Source organism: Xenopus tropicalis, chromosome 6 (genome assembly GCF_000004195.4).
Source record: "Xenopus tropicalis strain Nigerian chromosome 6, UCB_Xtro_10.0, whole genome shotgun sequence".
NCBI classification, from domain to species: Eukaryota; Metazoa; Chordata; class Amphibia; order Anura; family Pipidae; genus Xenopus; species Xenopus tropicalis.
The window spans coordinates 36,279,971-36,305,257 of NC_030682.2; the positions used below are offsets into that span (position 1 = coordinate 36,279,971).

Genomic DNA, 25,287 nt, shown 5'->3' on the forward strand with positions numbered 1-25,287 from the left:
ATACAAAAGCCATTTTATAAGTAATGTTCAAAAGTTAAGTGAGTACACCAGTGAACTTTGAATTAAGTTAAGGCCTTACGATTTATAGGATTCATCATTCGAAACCAATTTCTCATAGTTAATTTTTTCATTTACCGATTAAATGTAAGTTTTAAAATGCTAGGAACTTATCTTAAAGCTCATCATCTGTGTACTACTAAAAGCATGTTATTTCCAACCATTTTGAATCTAAATGCGGGTTAAAGACATATCCTTGAGTTGTGCTTTCATAGAAAAGAAGATGCTGCTAAATCATTATCCTTAGATTATGGTCACCGAAAAGGTGACCAATTAATGATAGCCCTTGCACACTGAATTTATTTGCTGCAATAGAGCAACACATGTTTGAGAACATGTTGAATATGTAAAATATGGAACAGGCTATGGAGTGGCATATCATTTGGAGATGCAATATATAATCACTTGCTTATGTTTGTCTCTGTAACACGTGACCTTATATGACTATTTGTTGCTGTCTAATTGAAGAGTTTATTCGTTTTCTTAAATGTTTATAAATTCTCTTGAAAAGTGCCTGCTCTTCCACAGCACATCTTTTTTTAAACTGGATTTAACAGGGAGAACCAATAGAAAATAGTCACAATAAAAAAATGACCAAATGTCCCACATGTTATATTCATATACAGACAGCAGTCACACTTACGGTCTCTACTAGACTGAAAGGCTTATTGGGGGGAGTATGTAATATAACACAATAATCATTTTCTCACAGATTGCAAAATCCTGTAAGTACAGAACTCGCTTAACTTTCATATCTCTTTGTTTCTGCATCTGCAGCAGACATATTCTATTGTTTGAAAAATTTCATTTCTAGCAATGCTATCTGCATACTGAATGTGAAGTTCTCACAAACCCTAAACTGTACTAGCCAGTACCAGTTTTCACATTTGACAGAAATATAACAATGTGGGCCTTATTACATAAATTTCAAAGTTCCTTCCTTCTTGTGTGAGCCACAGACATCCAAAATGCATTCCAGTCTTCAGACAGACAATGGGCACGTTAAGGACAGACTGCTCATTTCTATATTATATTTCCTTGTTTCAGTGATATTGGCTATATTTTGGTAATTTTTTATCTCCCATGTCTAGTCCTGATTATATGCACCCATATTGTTTATGCAGTTTGAATGATTTTTGACACAACTGCACTGTCCTCTATCAAGTGTGTTTAAGTGAATTACCAAACCAGAAGGCTGGAAACCACAACTGGTGGGGGGAAGCAAACCTTAAGGCTAGTTAGAGTAAGCTTTGGCAAGAATACCTTTTTGCTTTTCTAGATAATCTTTAAAGCCCACTTGTAAAGTTAGTAGGGGCAAGATCTGGGGTGAACAGTTATTTGCTGTCCTAGGGTGAACAATTATTTGTTTGATATTATGACTGAATGGCTGAAAGCCGAGCTTTTAGGTATCTATATCCTTTGTCATCTGAATGGAGGCCTTGATCAAATATTGTAAGACCACCGCTACGGTCTGATTAAAACTACAAATTTTATCTGGGAAAAAAAAAAAAAATAAGTTTATAACTATCCATGAAATACACTCAAAGCTTAACAGTTCTGGTCCTTATACATACTTGACACCCTGTGCAGAAACACTTTTTGTTTTTCAGAATAAAACTAGATTACCCGGGACAAAACAACGATGCTAAGTTGGCTGCTGCAGATATTATAATTTAAAGATAATTATCCAATTTTTGAGAGATGATTAAATGCCAAGAGTGACTACACCCTTCAAAGCTTACTCTGGCTTAAAGGGCAGTGGATGGTAAGTGAAGAAGAGTCACTGGGATGTCACTGGATCTAGGCAGTCTCACAGCAGTTGGCTGCTTAACAAACAGATGCTGTTACATGTGACTTAGAAACATGCGAGCACCAAATGATGGTACTTTCAGGCAGCAGTTGAGCAATGCCAAAAACATTTATTAAGAGGTGTTTATGATAGTTTCTTGACATGGATTGAGCAAAAGATATCTAAATCTATATTTGTGCCTCAATTATCTGCCTGGGGGGCTGTAGCTAATGTAGCTCAACCAAATAAAAAAAACAAGCTACAGGAAATGGGTATTTCCAGGGATGTAGTAAGTGCATGCAGAACATTAACCCCCAGTATGACACAGGTGATGTTGGGGTGTAGAGTAGTACTGCAAAACCACCTACCATTGCTGACATGGTCATTCTAGCCATTAATATAGATGGGTGAAGGTAGCCTGCGTTTTCTATTCATTCCGATATTAAGAAGTGTATTTATCAATGAAAATTAGCAATCACAATTTAATAAATATGCTTCTAAAAATCCCATAAGAATAAAATAGAAAGTGGGTGACTTTCTGTGGTGATCTCTAATATTGATAATTTTGCCCCAAGTGTCAGAAGGTACAGAAAGAAGACAGGCAAGCCACCAGCTTGTCAAATAAACTGTTTGCAGATTATTTGCAAGCAGTTTCTGAAAGGGTCAAACAAAGAAGCTTTTACGTCCATGAGCTGCAGTTCACACAGCCATTTCTTTATATTCAAAATGCTTGTCAACTGTCACAGAAGCAATAACTTCAGAAGATTCACATATTTGTGGAACATAACATTTGTAGATGTGACACATCAAAATGAGAACTAGGGGTCACAATTTAGGTGGCTTTCTCCAGCAACTAATTAGCACAAGAATGTCTTCCCAAGTGACATTAATATTTTTTTTTTTTAGAAATTTTACACTAAGGGCTACATGTGGACAAACTGTATGAACAGATTCATTCACAAAAGTCAGACACATGGGGACACACAAATATTTTGGAATATTTAAAAACAAAAATGAACAGACGTGCCTGTAAATACTCAACAAATTAGAAACATTATGCGGTGCAACAATAAACGTTGCTATTACAAGAAATAAGAAGTGAAAGTACAGTATGTAAGTATATTGCATTATTCACAATGCAAGGTTTCCTAGAATACTCTTTCCTGTTCTGTGGAATAGGCAAGCTATTGCTAGGCTGCTGTTAAATAAATATTAGGAACAAGTAAATAAGTTCAAGCAGGAACACTGACTTTAGATGGCCAATAGAATCTAACCCAAGTACATGAACAGGTATGCGACCTGTCATACAGAATACTCAGGGCCTGGGTTTTTCCATAATTTGGAACTCCATAACTTAGGTCTACTAAAAAAAAAATCATTTCAACATTACAGAAACCCAATAGGATTGCTATGCCAATAAGGATTAATTATATCTTAGCTAGGACCAATTACAAGGTACTGGTTAATTATTATTCAGAGTTTTAAAAGGAAATCATATTTATAAATGTGAATTATTTGATTAAAATAGAGTCTATGGGAGATGGCCTTCCTGTAATTTGGAGATCTGTGGATAATGAGTTTCTAGTTAACGGATCCCATATCTGTACAAGTAACAGGTACAGTAACAGGTACTTCTAGGCTTCCCTATCTGCAAGTTAATTCAAAAGTACAAGTATGGGATCCCTTATCCAATTTTTTAAAATGATTTTGTTTTTTCTGTAAATTTAAAACAGGTGTACTTGCATGAATCAATATCAGTGGCAAAACAATTGGGTTTATTTAATGTTACTTAATGTAACTTAAGGTATTGTAATCCAAATTATAGAAAGAATCATTCGCATTTTGCATAATATATTCTATACCTTTTTTTTTTTTACCCCCATCAATATGTTTTAATCCTTTGTATTTATCCTCAAGTACAAAATACTATAAAAAAAAAACAAAAAGCAAAGCAATCAAATTTTAAGTACAGGTATAGGACCAGTTATCCAGATTGCTCGGAAGCAGGGGTTTTCTAGATAAGGGATCTTTCTGTAATTTTGATCCCCATTCATTAAGTCTACTAAAAAAAAAAATAAATAATATAAGTATTAAATAAACCCAATAGGATTGTTTAACCATCAAGTACAAGGTACTGTTTTATTATTAGGAAAAAGGAAATCATTTTTAAAATTAGAATTTGAATATAATGGAGTCTATATGGCCTTCCTGTAATTCGGAACTTTCTGGATAACAGGTAAGACTATGGGACTTGGCAATGTCAATTTTTTTTTTTCAGTATGAGTTTTCTGGATAATGGGTTCCAAGATAATAGGCTGTAAATGTGAACTTTAAAAAAAACAGTAAAACAGAGGCAACTTGTAAAACTGTTAAAATGTATTCAAAGCATATTAGCCTCTATCGCTCTATGAAAGTGCTGCATATTTATCTCAGTAAACAATAAATGTCAGTTGTAATCATGCAAGTGGCCCTCTGACTTTACACAAATGAACACACACAAACGATAACTGTCTCAACAAATATTAGCTGTCTGCAGAGTAAAGAACAGTCACCAGTCTCTGACACAAAACCAACTGATGTGTTGCTCCTCACGCATGAATTGGAGAGAATAAGTATCTAAGAAATGTATGGCATATTGTCAGCATAAAGCAAACAGCCAAGTTAAGGTTTCTGTCAAAGGAAAACACTCATTATTCATGGAACATTGTTAACTTTAGAAAGAAAAGGCGTTCTTCATTCTGCCAAACACCTTGAGTGAGAAAACACACAGGGTTGTATTTATCAAATGGTGTAAAAAGTGGTGCAGAAATACATGTTGTGTGCAGATTTTTCCACAGCACAGACATGTTAAACAGAAAAAGCTATAACATGGAGACGCACCCAAGGGAAAAAAAAAAAAGTGCAGAAATCGCCAAAACAAACTTGCATAGAAACTAGATTATGTAGTAAATGATAAATGATTACGCAACTGCATTAACTATGCTGATTTACTAAACCTGCGCCAGTTTCTACTCCAGCAATACATGCTAAATAGAATACCCACATCTTTTGCATTGCAATTTATGCCAATTACCAAGTTGCAGCTTTATAAACAGACAATTTTATATAGACAAGTTTACAGTTTTTTTTTTTACACTTTTATAAATCCATCCTAAAGTTGGTTGCTTTTCCTATCAAAATATATTTCAGTTTATAAAACCAATATTATGGTGTCTCTATAAATATTCAGTAAAACCACTGAGTTGGGTAATGTATACAGCTGTATATTTATATACTATACATTTTATTAGTGGGATGGGGAGCTGCCATACTGCTCTATGTGCTGTACAAACTGAGTAATCATCCATAGACACCCACAAATCTAAATAATTTATATAAAAGATTGTTCAGTGTACAGGTACGGGATCCCTTATACGGAAACCCCTTATCCAGAAAGTTCTGAATTACGGAAAGGCCATCTCCCATAGACTCCATTATAAGCAAATAATTCTAATTTTTAAAAAGGATTTCCTTTTTCTCTGTAGTAATAATAATAATAATAATAATAATAATAATAAAACAGAACCTTGTACTTTATCCCAATTAAGGTATAATTAATCCTTATAGGCAAAACAAGCTTATTGGGTTATTCAGTATTTAAATGATTTTTAGCAGACTTAAGGTATGGAGATCCCTTATCCGGAAAACCCCAGGTCCCAAACATTCTGGATAACAGGTCCCATACCTGTACCAGCAATAGCTTTTAAACTGATCATCTCCCACGAAGGGAATAATTTTTTGTGTTATTATGAATCAAAGGCAAACACCCAAATTTTCTCCAAAAAACATAATTGGTCCACTGCAAGGTCCATTAAGCAACCATGAAGATCCATTAATCTAAGTAAGCATGGGTACCTTGGGTACTTGGGGCCATAGTAGGCGGTGTTCTGAATTAAGGAATGTTACGGTATGGATGAAAATGCCATTATTTGTACCAAATTGCTTTCTATTCCATTGAAAAAGAGGCCCTACATCAGCAACTAGCACTCAAAACTGCCCCAAGCATATCTGAGTGACCACAAGGGTCATCAAGGAGTCTATGGCAGGAAAAATAAACTAGCCAAAAATAGGGCGAGAAATTCAAGTTTTATGTCAAGCGAAGGATAAACAGATACCAATTACCAAGTGGCAATATGCCTTTAAATCTTTTGTGAAGCTCTGGTCAGTTTCCCAGTGGTTTCCCTTTACTTATTTTGCATATGCATAATATAGTATAGATCATGCCATAATACTAAGTGCATCAATTTCTATGTACAACTTTAAACTTTAATCACAATATTCACTTAAAGTTGTCAAAAAAAAAAACTTAAAAAAAGCATAATGAGCTTTAAATAAACAGACGCTGGTTCTTTAAGCGGTAACATTTGCTGCCGCAACAAACATGTCTATATTCGTAACTTAACTCTCTCCATGCCTGAGGTTTCTCATCTCTCATTAGTGTTGAGAGCTGCCAGTAAAAACACTGCATGTAAAATGCTGTAAAACAGAACCAACGGTGCTGGCACAATGGTACTTTTATGACTGTGCCGTAGACTACTGTCCATACTCCAAATATCTGTCCGATACCTAGTGAATTTTAATCTTTAAGACTGTAAGCTCTTTCAGGTGATTTTGTATGTTTAATGTATACACTCATATCTTGTACAATGCCACGGAATATGTTGGGATTAAAAATGAGTGTTAATAGTTATATAGATGAAGTTCAAATTCTACTTTTCTACACTCATGGGGCTGAGTATAGGTTGCTCCGAGTGTAGGTACATATATAAAATTCCAGCTTTGCCATCCAATGAACAAAAGCACATGAGAAAAATCTCCATTTTTATGCACCCGAGAACTTTGAGCTCTAGGAAATGTAGGGAGATGCACAATTAGAGGTGGGACTAAGGCAGGAAGAATATATTGAAACAAGTTTTCCAGACATATGATATGCATAGAACATTTCTCATTACCATTTTTACAATATAGAGAATAAGGGTCTATTTAAATAACATGTTTATCCAATTACAATCTCAATCAAACAAAAGGGGAAAAAAACAAAATGTAAAGGGAAAGAGACACCACAGAGTCACAAAAGGCTTCCTGGGCAAAATACTCCGAGCAGGAAACGCAAACAAAAGAATACAAGCAAAAACAAAAAGAATCCCATACTCACAGTTTTCAGCCTGATAATCTGGCACAAACTGTTCATCATTGTCAGGCACCTGAGCTGGAAAGGAAAAAAAAAGAAATACATGTAAATATACAAAGTCTCTGCATCTGATCTTGAAATTACAGGGCACAGTTAAAACTACCACGAAACAGATTTTGAAAGTTACTTCTTTAGAATAAACCCACTAAAAATAGAAATCCTTCCCAGTCTCACTCTATGAATCTTTAACTTTAAATATTCAACATGACGCATCAGTGCTTATAGTCTAACGACAAAAGAAGAGAAAACAAAGCCCTATTTAACTAAAGGATGTAGCCTGAAAGGGAAACTCACACCTAAAAATGAGGTAGGGCGGAACGCCTTTTAAACGAGTACTGCCTAGAATTGTCTAAATAAAAATTTTAGTTTTGACGCATTGTCCTAAAATAAAAAAAATCTGTAAAAATGACTCTGGGGTTTGTTGTTGCAGGGCAGTAAGGCCATACAGCAATGGCAGTAGGGAGAAACAGCTAGTAGTTATACAGTCTGGGCAGTAAGGAAACATAACTAGTAGTTATATAGTCATAATGGTAAGGTAGTTATATGTTCATGGCACTAGGGAGAAACAGCTAGTAGTTGTTGTTTACTCATGGCTGTAGAAAGAAACAGCTAGCATAGCCATTGTGGTATGTAAAAACAACAGTTATATAGCCATGGCAATATAGAGAAAATTATTATTATAGCTTATTTATCAGTTATCTGCTCTACAAGCATTCTGCACAAATGCTGGCTGTAGGATGTATGACACCCTGTATGTATACCCTGTTTTCTCAAATGGGAAGGGGGGGGGGGGGGGGGTCAGTTAACACTTGACATTAGGCTGCTAGTTCTATCTATTATTGAGCTACAAAAGTCAGTGTCCACAAATGCAGCAGAGGCTTATTTATACCAAAACTGGGTCCAAGACAAGGTATGACCTGGGAACGATCAATCGCTAATAACGGCCCTGCTTTTAGTGCAGGTTTTCCTTTAAAAAGTTTTTTTTTTTTTTTTTTGCCTTGGAACTGGCAATTATCTGTATGCTCCTTTTAGTTTAAGCCAGTAGACATGTTAATGAAGAAATAAAATGGTCCTAACACTAAAATGTGTCTGTTCCTTAATAACAGGCTCTGAATATTAACATTTTCTTTCATCGATAGGAGTTTGGCTGAACTTGGTAGCCACACAAAGCACAAAGTTAATGTTCTACATTTCAGAGCTCTGACTTATAGAATCCCCAGACTCCACTGTGTTATGTCTTTCAGAATTGCACTAAATAAAGACATAACACAAACATGTCTAGAGCCAAACATGTTTTATAAGGGGGTGGGGAGATAATTACAAGCAAACTAAACTAAATTACCTAGATACAGCTCCATGCCAAACACTGTAGCCAATTCTGATGGCTACAGGGTTTACAAGTATAAGTAGGTGTCTATATTCAGTTATGTATTTCAACCAACTTAATAATAAAGTTTACACTTTTTCAGTAGAAAAGCTTATAGTACAGATACAAGATATATTATCATAAATGCCCGAGACCTGAGCTTTTTCAGATAAGGGATCTTTACACAATTTGAAAACATTTATCAACCAACAGCAAAGATTTATGCTAGCTTTACCAACCTTAAGTACATTATTATTAAAGATAAAATGAAACAATTAAGATTGTTTGTTCACACAGAACACTATGGAAAGTTTCTGGCTAACGGGTATCCAGATAATAGAAACAACACTAGTATTTACAAAAGATTCTTTGCCAATAGTTATGCACTAAAAATAGGATGTTTTAAAACAAGAAGTTTTAAAAGGAAGTAATGCTCCAGTGCACTCCCACCGTTCCCAGCATGCACAGCCATCCACTGGAAATTGTTGGCGGATGAGGCAAGAAATTGTAAAATGCATAGAAAGATGCCACTGCTACCCTATGTGCACAATTCAACTGCTGAACTACATCTCCCAAGCTTTTAACTACAAACTGCATGAACCAAATATCCAGAATTCAGATGGGATTCGGTCAAATCTAAGCCTTTATTAGGAGGATTCGGGTGAATCAGGACATAAAAATATCACATGATTTTAGGTCACTCCTTTAAGATAATCAAATGTTTTTTTTCTTTGAACTAATTTACGTATGCAAATTAGGGTTCAGTTTGGATTCGGACAAATTGTGTGTGAAAGTTTTGGGATTCAGTCCATTTCTATTAATTCATTCACAAACCAATAAGTCATTTTCTAAATTTTACAGGGTTAAACTATTCACCCAAGCACATCCTTACAGTAATGGCTGCGCAGAAAAAGCAACATAGCACTAGACACCTAATTCACTATATACACCTGTGCCTTACCAATGCATTCAAACCCCCACAGAACTTTTAAGGCCCCCGATGGCAACACTGTTATTCCCACTGACGTACTTTGGGAATTCCCACCTCCCCTGGGTTTAAGTGACAGCAGATGAATGACGAGTATTCATGTAAACGTCGGCTGATGGTGCATGTTAAAAGCTTTGGTTTAAGACGGGTTAATACTGCCAAATGGCATAAGCAATCTCGGATTTATGTTGCATAACCATTCACAAGAAAAATAAATGTAAACCAGCTGCATTAGAGACTTAACCCTTTTAGGACTAAACATTGCTAACATGGTATTTTACACATACAGGAATCTGGTGCACCACGTATCTCCAGTTCTATACATCCGACCCACTATTAGTGCTGTGCCTCCAATCCAATATTAGTGCTGTCCAACCCTAGAATTATTTATTTATTCATAGACTTCTTGGTATAACATCAAATCAATATAATCCTGCCAGTATAAAATACAATTTGCTAATAATGTAATAAACTTTACAGTACTGCACTTCATCAGTACAGCATGCAATAGGAAATACACAACACAGGTGCAAGTTAACACCAGTGCATTAGCCCATAGCACCAAGACATTCACTTTCATTATCTTAACTGTGCTAGACCAACCAAAGACAACTGCTTGTCGGTGATTATGTATGTACTTTTTACCTGTTTGGTACACTGGATCGATCACATAGGTTTTTCTTATGGCAATGCAGTGATCAGATCAGCCACTACAATGGACTGCTCTTTACAACCAGACTGTGCACTGTGAAAGTGAATGTGCACTTAATATACAGATTTTTTTAATTTCTATTAAAAAGAAAAAACTTCAAGCATGCTAAGAGTCTGCATAGCATGCTGGGAGGTGTAGTCTTTATCAAAAGGTGGGTGGTGAGCTGCACATCCTTGTCCTCAATATTTCAATAGGATGGCATGTTGTGTTCTTCTGGGAACTGGAAACAGCTGATTACGCAGTCTATTCAATAGACATTGTCTGAAGAAATCACATTTCCACTCTTGCAACTGTTTCATCATGCATTACACACTCTAGATCTTTTATTTAAATTAATCACCTGAAAAAACGATAATCTGCTAAAGCACCCACCAATGTCTAATACCTGTGTTCATTCACTTGAGAATCTGAAGCAAGGAGCATTCCCTTCTGATGAAAATAGATAAATACAGGTTTGTAAAGGATGCACCCAATAAGTAATAGCATAATGTCTCCCTAACTGATAGCTATTTGCAGATGGAATCGGAAGCAATTTTTTCCCCCCTCTTTATTATTAGTCGCTGCGGAGGTGGTGATGGAAGCTGTATTAACATCTACGTGCCAGTTTCAACCCACCCCCAAGATGTTACACTTTAAATCAACAGTAAAAACATAATATTTCAGGGAAACTTGATATGAATCATGACAGAGAGAGAAAGAGAGATAAAAAAGAGAAGATTTGTTAGCAGGGAACACATAAATACACAAAATCCTTTACCATAAATATATCCTTAGCATAAACATGCATCCTCCATTGTGATCAGGTGAGCTGCGCAGAGATCCAGCATGCAGGGAGTTAGTATTTTTAATTAAAACAAGCTCTATCCGCTGTAACAATGACCTGGAGCCAAACAAGGCAGAAGATGTATGAGTCACTCTTTCTGCCAGTGAATGAGACAGCTGATCTCCTAAACAATTTCTCAAGACAAGCAGTCAGAAACTGGAGTTCTGCCGCCTTCATTCACAAAAAACAGTCCACCATCGAGCATGTGGTTCAACCACAGTCTTTTTATGTCACACCCTTTACAGAGACCTGCAGTTAAAGTAAACGTGAACTTTCCAAGTAAACACAGTAAGCTTGCCCTCTCACTTTAAAGAACGCATACAGGATAATTATTAGAAGATGCTGCATCATAAGCAAAGTTTAAGTTAAACCGACATACCCACAGGAATTACTTAAGATATTCAGAACTAGGTCTAAACTATATAAATCACACCATGCTTACCCAGTGGTAATGCATTGCACACTGGAGCACCCCAGTGAGTCGTTAAGGCACCATTAGGTCACTGTAAACATTCAGAAAAACTAACAGTATCTAATCCGAGGACATGAATATAATACGAGAGTGCCAAATCCCGCACGATGGAAACTTTGCTAAATTGTACAACTTGAGCTGTGTTCCTTTAGAAATCTAAAAAATGTTAAACACATTTGGGAAAATCATCGTAGAGAACATAAAGGGAACAAACACTCAAACACACATATTATATTACTTTCCAATATACATATTACAATTTTTTTAAAGTATGTATGACCACTATGGAAAGGAGTATTGGCCACTTTTTATTTTCTGCCTTGGTGGTTCTGACTTTTGCAACAATGCAGTCAGAGAAAGCAGATGTGCAGAAGACTTCTGTGCAGAAGTGTGCATGCATGTCTTCTGCTACATTTTTCAAGAGGCAGAATCAGCAAAAGGACAGAAAAACCTGAAACACTGCTTTCCATTGTAACTACATTTACAAATAACTTGACAATTGCGAATGAATGTTAATTGTTGTACTTGCTTAGAACAGCACTTTCTTTCATTGATCAACATTTTATTTTTAGGTTCACACCCCTTTCATTTTGTTATATTTCAAAAGCGATATAGTGGTGGTGGCCTACTCCAAAAGCCTAACGCCTTTCCTTATTCCCGTAACAGCAACTTTGCAACACTGTTTCCACAGCTATATGGGTTTTAGGAAAACAAACTTTTTTGTAACACAGCCAACATTAATATTAGAATTAAAAATCATAGGCAGTTTGTATGGGAAGCTAGTTCCATTCTCTACAGAAAACAGAACACCCTGTGTTTTCCTAACTAAAATGCATATTCAACAGTTAAATAACATTTCTATGTTGTACCCAAAACGGATAAATATTTCTTAATTGTTTCATCACAACACACTTTACTGAGAGTTCCTTCCTGTTCTTTTCCTGTTGTATCTTATAAGATATGTAGTTTTGTTAACTGCTGCTTGAAATGACGGGTGCCAGTGGTAGCTAATCATTTTAGGAGGTTATATTCATGCACTCTTGGGTGCCCATCTGGTATGTAGAAATCAGTTCAGACTGAACCTCCTCCTCTCCTTCTGCCAGTAAAATACAGTCATTTCATCTCCAGAAAAATAAAGGATTTGAGGGAACTGACAAATGTAGAAACTAGTAGTTTGCAATAGAAATAAAATCTCCTCTATCTTAAAAGCTATACATTCAAATGGCTACCAACACTACCAATTATACCCCATTTCAGTTAATCTGAGGTGTCCGAATTTAGGCATGGAGAAAATACCAACAGGTTACATCAGAAGTTATGAATATAATGCACTTATAATTAGTCATTGTGAATTAACTGTAAACAATTTAGAAACCTTATTATTCAACCTCTAGTCTAAAAAATTGCCCACCAGTTTATGATAAGAAAGGGGGTGGACTGTACAGCCTGGGTCTGGTGTAAGTTCTTGCCGGTTAACATACATTTTGATAGACGAACTGGGTTTTAGTTACACCAACAAACCAAACTCCATGTAATTTTGCTTTATAAAAATAAAACTAAATCTAGGCTCATAAGATCCTGCTACTCTACAGAGGAATATAAAACAGTTACTTTTAATTGAAAAAAAGTACTTAAAAGGCAGAACATTACAATATAACACAGTGGAACTGACATTTACAAAAAAATGTGGATATTAAGTCATTTCTGAATGTGCTGCTTTTTCTCACCCCTTTTAATTAAGAGATTATGAAGACATTATACTTGACTTAATCTTGCATTACACTATTTCTCATCATTAAAAAGCTTCAGTGGCGGATTTTCTCCCAAGTACTACAAGGGTATGGGAAATGTCTACACTCTTTTCCTTGTATGATAGACTAATGAGCATATTTTTGACCTGGTTGTTACTCAGTGGGGGGTTCATAACCTGCTGGAAAAACCTGGTATGTTGCCATCTATCTTGTTAATAGGCACATATACTGCCAGATTTCATGGTAACTTTACTGACTACATCATCTTAACAAAAGGCACATAAACACTACAAAATGTGCCAAAACTGCATGCACGTTTGTGCTAATGGCCCAGACAGCATCTCACATAAATAGACTCTGCACTTAAGTTATTTCCTTCATAGGCCAGAGAAACCCGATCTCAGCAATACAGCTAGAAAAGTGGAACAGAAATATATAGGAGGTAGAGCTTTCCACATGTTCCAGCAGCTAATGGTCGGTATCAGTATCCTCTCTCTGAAAGTTGCTGTCTCATATTCATAACACTTTAACACACCACTGTGTATATATATTCCTATTTTTGTACCATTCTTATGCATACCAAGACACGGGTACAGTCATTAAAATATCTGCAACTTTAAGCCACTTGCACAAAGTAAAGCCTGTCCAGGTAGGTAGAAATACACCTGGCTTTTTAAGAACGCTGATTCATCTGGTGCCCAGCTAATCAATATTAATAAAAAAAAAAAATGAATAAATCACTAAGCCTACTTAAAAGCATTGCTATCATATTAACTGACATAGAATATCTAAATCAGTTCCTGCAAATAATGTTTGGGCTGCGAGTTTATTTTCAATCCTGCAGGGTAAATACAGATTTTTACTATCATTTCTTACTGATCCGTCCCTGATGCTTCCAAATGCACAAGCTACTAGAATATTTAATACAGGAATAGGACAAGGAAATGAATGTCATAATATCAATTAGATATACCTTTAGCAGCAGAAAGTTTTAAATCAAACAAAAAAATTACTTTAATGAAGTCAAGACAAGCGTAAAAACACGATTTGACAAGCTGATAATGCACTGATGTCAGCTATTGATATCTGCTAGAAAGCTTCCAGCTTAAATATTATAGTAAATAAAATAAACCAAACCTGTACCACATTCAAGTTATCAACATGGGCGTTAACAGATTATTTACCTCCTAGACACGTATCGGCTTTTCATCACCAGTTACAAATCATGTTTTGAATATTACTTTCTAGACACTGCAAAAACTTAATTTCAGAAAATATCATGCTTCTAAAGACCAATAATATCTACAGAGATATACATGGGCTTAAATCCATAGTAGATCAGAACCTTCTTATTACTTAATACACCCTACAACAGAGATCAACCGAAACAAGCAATGTAAACAGACACCTGAACTAACTGGATGCCCTCTATGCAGCAACCTTGGCTGCAACTGAATGTCGATATACATAGCATCAAATTCCATAAAGACTTCCCTCAGTGAAACAGTGAGTATCATTAGAATTAAATGGTAACATGCGTAAAACCTATCCTCTGCACAATACACATTTTGTTTCAAATTTAAAGAAAAGTTTTCTATAATCCATGAAAACCCTAGAAAAATCCCAAACTCACTCTCTTCTTAACAGCATACACACCTAGACTCCTATGCTGTGAACAGGGTGGGAAGAAGACACTTGCGTTTAATTCTTGAAGCATCCCGTCCTGATGAACTCAGAGAAAGCAATTTGTGCCATCAGAAAGGAACTCTTGAAGATCACCAAAGAATCATGTGTGCTGCTCAGTAGGTAACAGCAAGCCCTGTTCTGGCTGACTGTATAGAGTCTCTGGAGGTGCACTGATATAAACCTGATCAATTGCAATTAAAAACTGAGCAGAGGCTTAGGACTTGAAGTCTTGGAGCATTAGTTCTTGCCAAAAGCAGATGTGATTGTGAGCTGGAAGCAATTTCTCCTGGTAATTTGTGATGACACTGGATAGAACAGCCCCATAGTCCCCAAAGACAAACTCATCAGAGGCTCTAATGTATGCATGACACATGAGGTGGCTCTTTTAGAGCTCAATTAATTGGGCTGAACATTAAGACAGCAAGATCAGGACTGTCCCCCCCCTTTCTGTTGGGTTTTCAATCTCAAACAGGATTTTTTTTCTATTCTTACCTTCTGCAAGCCATGTTTCTTGTAACTGACTCAGGTCTTGGAAGAGTTCTGAGGAGAAAAAGTGGAATATTTGCAGATTTAATGCTAAATATAAAAACCACCAAGTGCCATGCATTTCAATAACCAATTCTAAACTAGAAAAAAGGAGTGTGATATGCAATTAACAGAAACCTTAGGACTATATGTCTGTATTATGCATGCAAATGAATAGTACGAGGACCTGTGATCCTAATCACTTAATGCAACCACAGTTATGACCTATTTGAGGGTTATTGCAATATGGATATTGGTGGTTTGGACACAATTTTCATGCTTTATTTAGGGCACAATTAGTATGATAGTACGTATGAAACATACATATGATGGATACGCACTGCCTTGAAGGATGAGTAATGTGGAGGGAGCACTTAACCTCTGAAGGCCACGGACTATAAATGCACACTGTGTGCATGATAAACAAAACACATATGTACGTGGGAGTGAATCATAGGTAGGTGCACTAAGATTAGCAACTTGTTTTTAACAAGGAGATTTAGCACTAAGCTGCACGAGTGAGTGGAGGTGTAAAGAGGGCACTAAAAGCCAAAAACAGCCCTAAAGCTTCTTATCTGCAAGCTCTCACCTTCTGAATCATGAGCCAGGTCTCTATTTAGAAACTTTCTTTTCCTGCTGCTGGATGTTCGCTCATGACTGGTTCCCCCACTCTGATTCTACAAAAGAACGACAATCACAGATATGGAGTCAAGCGAACTAGAAACTTCAAGCGCTGATTTTACTTTGAGATAAAAGCAAACCCTATAGCACTCAGCGTATGGCAACCTCACAGCCCTGCACTTGAGAGGAGGAAAAAAAAAAAGTAACTGTCTGAGTGCCAGTGTTCGGCAGTCGGATGGGGGGCAGGGATCTACTACCTGCGCAGTTGTTTATTCCCCTCATCCCTCCTCCCAATCCTGAACTGCAACTCTCACATAACACAGTTATTGCGATGGGAGTTGTAGTTCAACTGCATTCAGAGATGCATGGGCACAGTAAAGAAAATGTGGAAAGTGTGAAACACACCATGCAAGTTGCACAATAGGTGCACAAACAGAATTGTGCACAAAGGTTTTATTTTAAGAAAAAAATAAATTAATAAATATCTACATGTGCACACGATCCTGATTGAGGAATTATCTTCAAATAAATAAAACTTCACAAAAAAAGGGGGGGGAAATGTAAAAAAAAAAAAAGTGCAAGTAGAATCGCTGGCAAGAGGGGAGTGAAGCAAACACACACAGCCCCCCCTCCCAATCCATGTTGCATTGTTCAACTCCAAAATAAAACTTCGCAAAGCCAAAAACTCACATTGGGGACCATGTAAGGCACTTGCTGGTCATAAAATCCATCCATCCTGGGGGCTCTCAGGCAAATCTGTGCTCAGGGTTTAACGTTTCGGGCATTTATCTGGCGCTTTCCTCGGAATGTGGGCTGCGAGCAACCTACAGGGAACAAGATGGCTTTAGGGAAAAAAATCATGAATGAGCCAGGCTCATGCATAGCATTTGCATAGCTAATTAACCTTCACAGTCCCATTCATAAAAACCCCTCCGCGCCAGCCAGCTGCCTGCGCACCAAAGAATCCCTAAACTTGCCCAGAAAAGCCGAAGAAAATGAGGCGTTTAGTGGCCACGGAGCTGTGAGCGAGTGAAAACACTGATTGGCGAACTAGTAATGGCGATCCGAGCGATTTACTGTGCACCTAACGGGGAGTAGAGGCGGGGAATGGGCGCCGCTCCGGGATCCCTTTAAACGCACAGCGGCGCCACAAGGTGCAACCGGGCGAGCGGAAACGGGCGCTAAAAGTTGCTGAATGACCCACCTGATAGCGCTGCGAAAGCGATCGGCTGCACAAAACTCCCTCCGAATGGCATAAAAAACATGAATTATTTCCACAGCACTTCCCCCCCTCCCTCCTCCTGTGGAAGCAGAGAGAGCGCCACTGACAGAGCTCAAATTCTATGGGCTTCTCCTCCAGGGGCCTCCTCTCCAAACTGATAGATCTCTCCCTCCCTCCCATTGGCTCACTGTTTCTTTTACAGGATCAGATTTCTGCCTGTCAATCAGGCTTCACCCCCCCTTCTCTCTGCCTCTGATAAGAAAAACAATGGCTCCTGATCCCCCGGGGGAGCTGCCATTCTGACCTTTCTTCGCCCTCTCAGTGAAATTCGGAAATGCTTGTTTTCCGCCGGCTCCATTAACTTCCCAAAACAACAAAAAGAGAGAGAGAAGGGGAGAGAGATTTGCCCTCCCCACCCTCCCCCTCGCCACACCTCCCCCCCCAGCGGCGATTCAGCTGAATGAAGGCACAAAGCGATCTTTATAGAGCGCCATATATGTGCAGGGAAGAGAATCCATGAATGAGAGCAGTGTAACCGCCGGGCAGGCACGACTGCGACTTGCCAGAGAGCGGCTGCAGCCTCCGGGCCATTCATTCGCCTCTTGCCTTGTTGTGTGCCCGTATAAGAGCCCCTGGGATGCACTATTAAACAATAAATCATTGCCTAGTGTATTATTTGGAGTCTGAACACTTAAAAAGCCATGTTACATGCACAGATTTGGACAACTTTGTATTTTGCCCACAGTAAATTGGCCGTGCAAGCAGTCCAGGCAGCTCTGCTTTGAAGTAGGGTAAGGCCAAGTGGCACTTGGCATTTATAGCATTCATAAACTGGCAGGTATGGGGAGCACTTTGTTCTGTAGAGCTTGCAATCTAATGGAAAGATCTCAACTGGCAGCCTGGCATGCCTGGTCTTTAGCCCTCCAGCCGTTATTGAACTGCAACACCCAGATCTCTATCTCTAGGAAGCCTGTGACCTGGATGTTGGCCATTGTAGTTCATAAACTGCTGGAGGGCCTCAAAGTTAACCGTGAATATGACCAATGGGCAGCATTTTGGGGCACTAACAGACAAGGTGGCCACACACGTGGCGATCTGCGATCTTTCGTGCGACCATCAGTCCCGCCACTAACCTTCAGGGCTGAAACGGCAGAAAAGGAGGTAGAAACAATAGGATTTCTACCTCCTTCTGCCGATTCAGCCCTGACGGCAGATTTTGCTCAGGCGCCTTCTATGGCGTCCTGGCCGATCAGCGAGTCGACAGCAGCCTCCTGCGATACTGGTCGACTCGCTGACTTGCCATACACGCACCAAATATCGTACGAAACTCGGTTTCGTACGATATTATCGGTGCGTGTATGGCCAGCTTAAAGCTCCCAGGTAGTGTTGCGCCGATAAGGGCCCAGTCAAGTTATACATATACACTTGTGATATATATTACAGATGGCTTCAGGTGCAGATTTTGCAAGGGCATTTTCATGTTCTAATGATTCTCAACAGAAACAAGAGAAAAGCAGATATGGCACTGGTAGTGGCAAACTTGTTTTCTTGTGGCCAGCCACTGAAGTACCACTATGGCTACACATATGATTTTAGCTGCCCGTTACTACACAATGACCAGACTACATCACACAAGAGACTGGTATAGGGCTGCCAGTGGCAGGAGTAGCTCAGTCTGAGGCATCTTGGTATAGTTTGGGAAAAGTATTGTATGCTTTTAGTGGGGGAGGCATTCATTTTGACTTCCCACAAACTTGCACACACATGCTACTGATCACCATGTGCCTATGTGCAGCATTGCTGATCAAAGACTCTGGCTTTACCAAAAACATTTATTGCTGGTTAATTGCAAACAGCACCTTTCATGCACTAGAGCCCTCAGCAGCTCCACCCCTAAAGGGTTCATAGGACACACTCCCTGACAGTTACATACACATTAGCACTTATCGAAATGTCGAATTGTTCTTGCTGAACTATATCCTTTCAACAGTGAGGTTAGACCCTTTTACAGGGGATTCTGGGAGTTGTAGTACAGGACTTTCCTAAACATTTCACATCTGCTTGAGTGGATATTCCATCATGATCTGCAAAAACAAATGTTGGGTAAGCAGGAGTGTTGCATGTAGTTTACTTTCATAAAATAAAAAGCAGTCAACTCAGCTCCATTTGCTAGAGCTGCAGCAGTATGTGCACATGGGAAGGGAGGGGGGTGAATGGAAGCAACGTGTTCCTTTGCCTTGCATGTGTTTGTTTCTTTCAGATGGATATGAACTCTCCCAGCTCCCTCCCTCTCTCTCTCTTGTAATCTGAGCAACAGTTTGCAGAAGCCGTCTGGAGTGGGCTGAGCAGGATTGGTTGCCCGGGTAACCCGGGCGGGGTTTGGCCGCAGTTCATTCTGTTTTTTTTCAGCGGGCAGCCAATAGAAAGGCTTGTTTTTCTAATCTGATTGATGTGTTTATTCATAGACTCGCGGCCCAGATTTGCCTCAAGGCCCTTTTGAGCTATAGAGCTTCATTCACAAAAATTCCACAATGGGTCACATGGAAGGAAGGGGTGGAAAACAAGCTCAAGTTACAAGAGCGCTGGAAAAAAAACTTAAGGGAAGAAGCAAAGTAAATCTCAGCTTCAAATAGGAAAAAAAAGGCTGTGTTTGCAAAGGCAAGAATTCTGCTTCCAGCCAGTCCTGTTCAAATACTTAGCAAATATAATGTCTTAATGCACTTTGTGTGTTGAGGCAGATAATCCAAACAAAAACAGAACTGGTTAAAAAGGTAGATGTTACCTTGTTTTACAGTGTTTTTCATATGAAAAGAAAATATGATTTGCTGACTGAGGAGTCCACATTTCCAGTTGCAGAACTACCCCCCCCCCCCCCCCAAGTTTCAATGAGGTATTAAAACCTGGGCCCCTACTTCCTGTCCAAATATCTATGCACCACCACCTTCTCTTATCTCCTCACATATTTCAACCTCATCATGTGCCAGGCCTCTTCTGTCCCCTTGTTTTAGTTCTCAGGAAAGGACAATAAAAGATGGGGGCTTGACCATTGTTTCCTTGCAAGGATGATAAACACAAAGCTCTACAGCAACAAAGTGAGCACCTGTGTCACAGATGTACCTAGATCTATATTTATGGGGTGCTAATAAGGGCAACATTCCTGCACCCTGCAGGGGCAGTGAGAGTGGCAAGAGTAACACTTTATGTCAGAGATGCTCAAGCCATGTCCCTCCAGCTTTTGTTGAAGGCTGACTTTAGCCCTATCTCAAAGCATTCTGCTGTTTGGGAGTTCTAGTTATACTTCAACAACTGCTAGGGCTGCCATCATTTTTCATTTCTTATTAATTACATTGGCATCAAGCAGCATATTTTCAGGGGAGACCAGTAAAACTCAGGCCAGGTTGCAGACTTACAATGAAAGGGCACAGGTTAGATAATTCATGGCATAGGGGGCATTGTCACCTGTGCTATATCTACTCCAGCACGGGTGACCACACGTCTGAAAATACCTCTTTATTGACCTCAGTCTGAATCTGGCAATAAAAACATTTGACTTGTGCTAAAATGCAAGACTGTGTTACTATGTTTTAGTAATTCAGACTGACCTTAGTATAAAGATATTTTCTAATGTTTTGTTGCCTATACTGGAGAAGATTAAGCATGAAATACAAAACACCCAGTGTACCATCACCCTAAAGAGAATTTTGCCATCTGCATGATTTCTAGCACTGATAGTCAAATTACTGGCATTCTCAAATGATTCTCTCCACACATTCTGCTGTTTGGGAGTTCTAGTCATACTTCAACAACTGCTAGGGCTGCCATAATTTTGGGAAAAAATACAGACTTTTCTCTTGCTCTTATCTTCATTTCTTATTAATTACATTGGCATCAAGCAGCATATTTTCTGGGTAGACCAGTAAAACTCCAGGCCAGGTTTCAAACTTAACTATGAAAGGGCACAGGTTAGATAATTCTACTTTGCGCCCCACTGTCATTTTTGCCTGGGTCCTGCCAGATGGTAGTTCTGCAGCCAGGTATCCATTTTCATGGAAAACAGAAACCATATTTTTCATGCCTTGCTTTCAGCTACTGCTGGGTAGAAGATAAACACACCAAAGTCCTGAATTGCAGGGCAAAACACCAGCATGTTCATGTCCTCATTATTTATGCCCTTGGGCTTCCTCAGATTCCAGGTTCCTGTCACACCCCAGACACAACATGTAGCTACACCTTTGTATTCTTCGCTTGCTTATAGCACTCGAGCAGTAGCAAAAGCGTCCCATAAAGCTGTTTGACTGGACACGTTGCATCACACACTCTGGGCTCATGTGGCTTTAACAGAAGTTCCTGGATTTGTAAAAATCAGGGAACTCAAATTCAATCGTAAACAGGCCATAGATGCCAAGATCTGGTTGGGCAGTTTGAACAATTGTAACCACCACTGCACAACTATACACAGGCAAATTTAAGCTGCCTTGGCAGTTTATTGGCTCATGTATGGGGACCCCCGACAGCCCTACCCAACCAATATTTGGCTAAAAATCAGGCAGGTGTTGGTTGGGCAGTTTTAATTTTTAGTTGGATCAAGGACCACATTGGCACATCGATGTGGTCCTCCCCCAGACCACTCCAAAAGATCAAATTTGCCCAAAATTGCCCACCTTAGGCTGATGCCGCATGTGGCGTAGGGCTGATTTTTTCAGCAAGCGGTAAAACGCTTGCCGAAAATTCAGCCCTACGCCTGCTACTTGTGCCTGCACCCGAATGAATGGAATACGCTCGGGTGCAGGCACATGTAGCCGATATACGCATGAAAACGCGAGAGTTTGCATTCTCTCGCGTTTTCATGCGTATATCGGCTACATGTGCCTGCACCCAAGCGTATTCCATTCATTCGGGGGCAGGCACAAGTAGCAGGCGTAGGGCTGAATTTTCGGCAAGCGTTTTTCCGCTTGCCGAAAAAATCAGCCCTACGCCAAGTGTGGCATGAGCCTTAGGTGAGCAATTATACTAAAGACTGTAGTCAGAAAAGAAAAGTCAATTTAAGAGTTAGGCTTAGGGTTATGGCATAGGGGACATTGTCACCTGTGCTATATCTACTCCAGCACGGGTGACCAAACGTCTGAAAATACCTTTGTATTTACATCAGTCTGAATCTCTGACAATAAAAACATTTGAATCATGCTAAAATGCAAGACTGTGTTACTATGTTTTAGAAATTCAGATTGACTTCAGTATAAAGATATTTTCTAATGTTTTGTTGCCTATACTGGAGAAGATTAAGCATGAAATACAAATCACCCAGTGTACCATCACCCTAAAGAGCAATTTGCCATCTGCATGATGTCTAGCACAGACAGTCAAATCACTGGCACTCTCAAATGATTCTCTCCACACAGTGCCAGAGTCTGCCATAGAACATCTCCCATTGTATCTAAGAGAACAGGTGTTTTGACCCTTGTGGCCCTCCCTACGAGCACTACTTCAGTAAAATGCCATGTATGCCATAGCCTATAGTATAATTCTAGCCCATAACACTTTTCTACTTGTGGTACCAGCAACACGCTATTCTTGCACCTGTATCCAATTACCCTTCTATCCACCCAGTCAAATGCCAAAATAACGGGAAGCAGTGTGACAGGTGCCAGCACAGCTAAACAGGCTTATAAAATAGAGCCCTGAGATTAACTTTTAGTATCTGGTAGAAAGAAGTAATCTGAGCAACTTTTTTGTATTCTGCCTAAAATTCCAAACACTCCAGTTGCAAGGGTTAGTGACTGTCAGCCATAAAACAAAGTGATTTTGTTATTCGATTACACATTGGCATTACACAAAGTTTAGGTATTGCTTCTCCTCAATTAAAATGTGTATCTTGCTGCTAAGTTAATTGATTAAGTTGTACAGTATGGCTAAGGACCCATGGAGCGGTTCAGTCGCTCGTGATAGATCTCTGCTATTGAGGGTCACTAATAGGAGTCGCAGGTGGAAAGGCCATCGCATCACTTCAGTTGCGCAAAGTTTCCTCCTGCAGGCAACTTTGCGAGACTTTGGAAAAGCGAAGCGATGTGAAGGGCTTTCCACCGGCAACTCCTATTGTTGTCAGTGGAAAGCCATTTCAGAGCGGTAAGTCTTTTGCAGGAGACTGAACTACTCGTGAGTCTTTAGCCTTACTGTACAATTAATCAATTAAATTAACAGCAAGATACACATTTTAATGGGAAACTGTATTGCTACAAAAAAAAGTAAATTAATAAATTAGGACCAGTTTCAAATTATTTTAGCATATATAGGCAGGGGCAAATAGTCCCCCAGTGTTGAACTACAACCCTTTCCTCTGGTGTCATTTAAAAACATGTAGTGCGACTTCTAGTTGCCCATGGTCTACTACATGCTAAAAACTCTTAATAACTTTTAAGTATTTTATTTTTTGTAACTGAACTTATATTTGTGAAAAAATACCCCTTTGTATGGAAGCTGCTATAGTTTTGTCATTTTATACAGCAACTGCTAGAATTGGTCATTATATTAACTACCTGTATCTCTAGAACCGGCACAGTTCATAGTGATCTGGTTCACTCTCCCAGCCCTTTTTAAATTCCGAAAATTGGCGTTTTGTCAAACTAGAATAAAATGTTAGTTTAGTCCAGAAAATTATCAAACAACAAATTTACCGTCATTTGAATGCCATTTTTTTCAACTCCACCATACACAAAGAAGTTGGACTAAAGCAATTTGCCAGTTTACCTTCATGTTTCTGAATATGACTTAATTAACTCCAAAGATCTTTTAACAACTCCAGTTGTACTCTGGATCTATTAACCAGAATGCTTGGGACCTGGGGTTATCTAAATAAAGGATAATTTAGTAATTTGGATCTTTGTACCCTAAATCTACTAATAAAAAACAGTAAAACATTAAATACCCAATAAATTTTTTTGCCTCCAATACAGATTAATAAGTTAGAATCAAGTACAAGGTACATTTTTTTTACAGAGAAAAAGGAAATTATTTGAAAAAAATGAATTATTTGATTAAAATGGACTCTATGTGAGTTGGCCTTCCCGTAATCTAGAACTTTCTGGATAATGGATTTCCAAATAAAGGACTTCATACCTGTACTCCAAATTCACACGTGGCATTTTGGAAAGTCAATATATCTCCACCTCAAATTGAACCTAACAAAAACTGAACTAATGATCTTTCCGCCTAAGGCTGGTCCTACCCCTCCCCCCCCCTTTTCTATCTCTATTGATGGCACCCTCATCAACCCTGTCGATTCGGCGCGTTGTTTGGGAGTGATATTTGACTCCAGTCTCTCCTTCTCTGACCACATTAACACCACTGTCAAAACCTGTCACTTTTTCTTACGCAATATTGCCAAAATCCGTCCCTTTCTCTCTACTGCAACAGCTAGGCTGCTCATGCATGCTCTCATCCTATCCCGACTTGACTACTGTAACCTGCTACAAACCGGTCTCCCTAACTCCAATCTCTCCCCCCTACAGTCTATATTAAATACTGCTGCCAGAATTCTCCTCCTCTCACCCAGGAGAGTTCAGGCCCTTCCCCTGCTAAAGTCCTTATCGTGGCTTCCTATCAAACAAAGAATATCTTACAAACTCCTTCTCTTAACCTTCAAAGCCCTCTATTCCTCTGCTCCTCACTACATCTCTTCCCTTGTGTCTCCATACGTTCCTGGCCGACTCCTTCGGTCCTCGCAGAGCAATCGTTTGGTTGCGCCCCCCACTACTACTGCTTTTTCCCACCTTAAACCTTTCTGCCTTGCTGCCCCTTACATTTGGAATGCCCTCCCTGATTTCCTCCGGAGAGAATCCTCCCCCAGTCTTTTTAAAACTAAACTAAAAGACTACCTTTTGGAGCACTCACCCAGCACCTGATCTGGGAATCAGCACTTATATTGTAGTGTCACCCACTGTGACCTACAGCACTTATATTTGCCTATTTGTGTCTGTAAGTTACCCTCCCATATAGATTGTAAGCTCTACGGGGCAGGGACCTCCATCCTCTTGTGTCTAACTTATTGC

General features: G+C 39.0%; 1 protein-coding gene across 1 annotated transcript in view; it reads right to left on the reverse strand.

The window, feature by feature from the left end:
• The window catches only part of etv1 (ETS variant transcription factor 1), a gene marked incomplete in the record, with an annotated part of 46,000 nt that extends 28,740 nt beyond the window's left edge, over positions 1-17,260 (reverse strand). The window contains 6 exon segments of the mRNA NM_203888.1: positions 2,778-2,787; positions 7,042-7,094; positions 15,367-15,414; positions 15,989-16,076; positions 16,711-16,844; positions 17,225-17,260. Coding sequence (NP_989219.1) covers positions 2,778-2,787; positions 7,042-7,094; positions 15,367-15,414; positions 15,989-16,076; positions 16,711-16,755 — 244 coding nt within the window.
• Between the last annotated feature and the right edge of the window lie 8,027 nt (positions 17,261-25,287).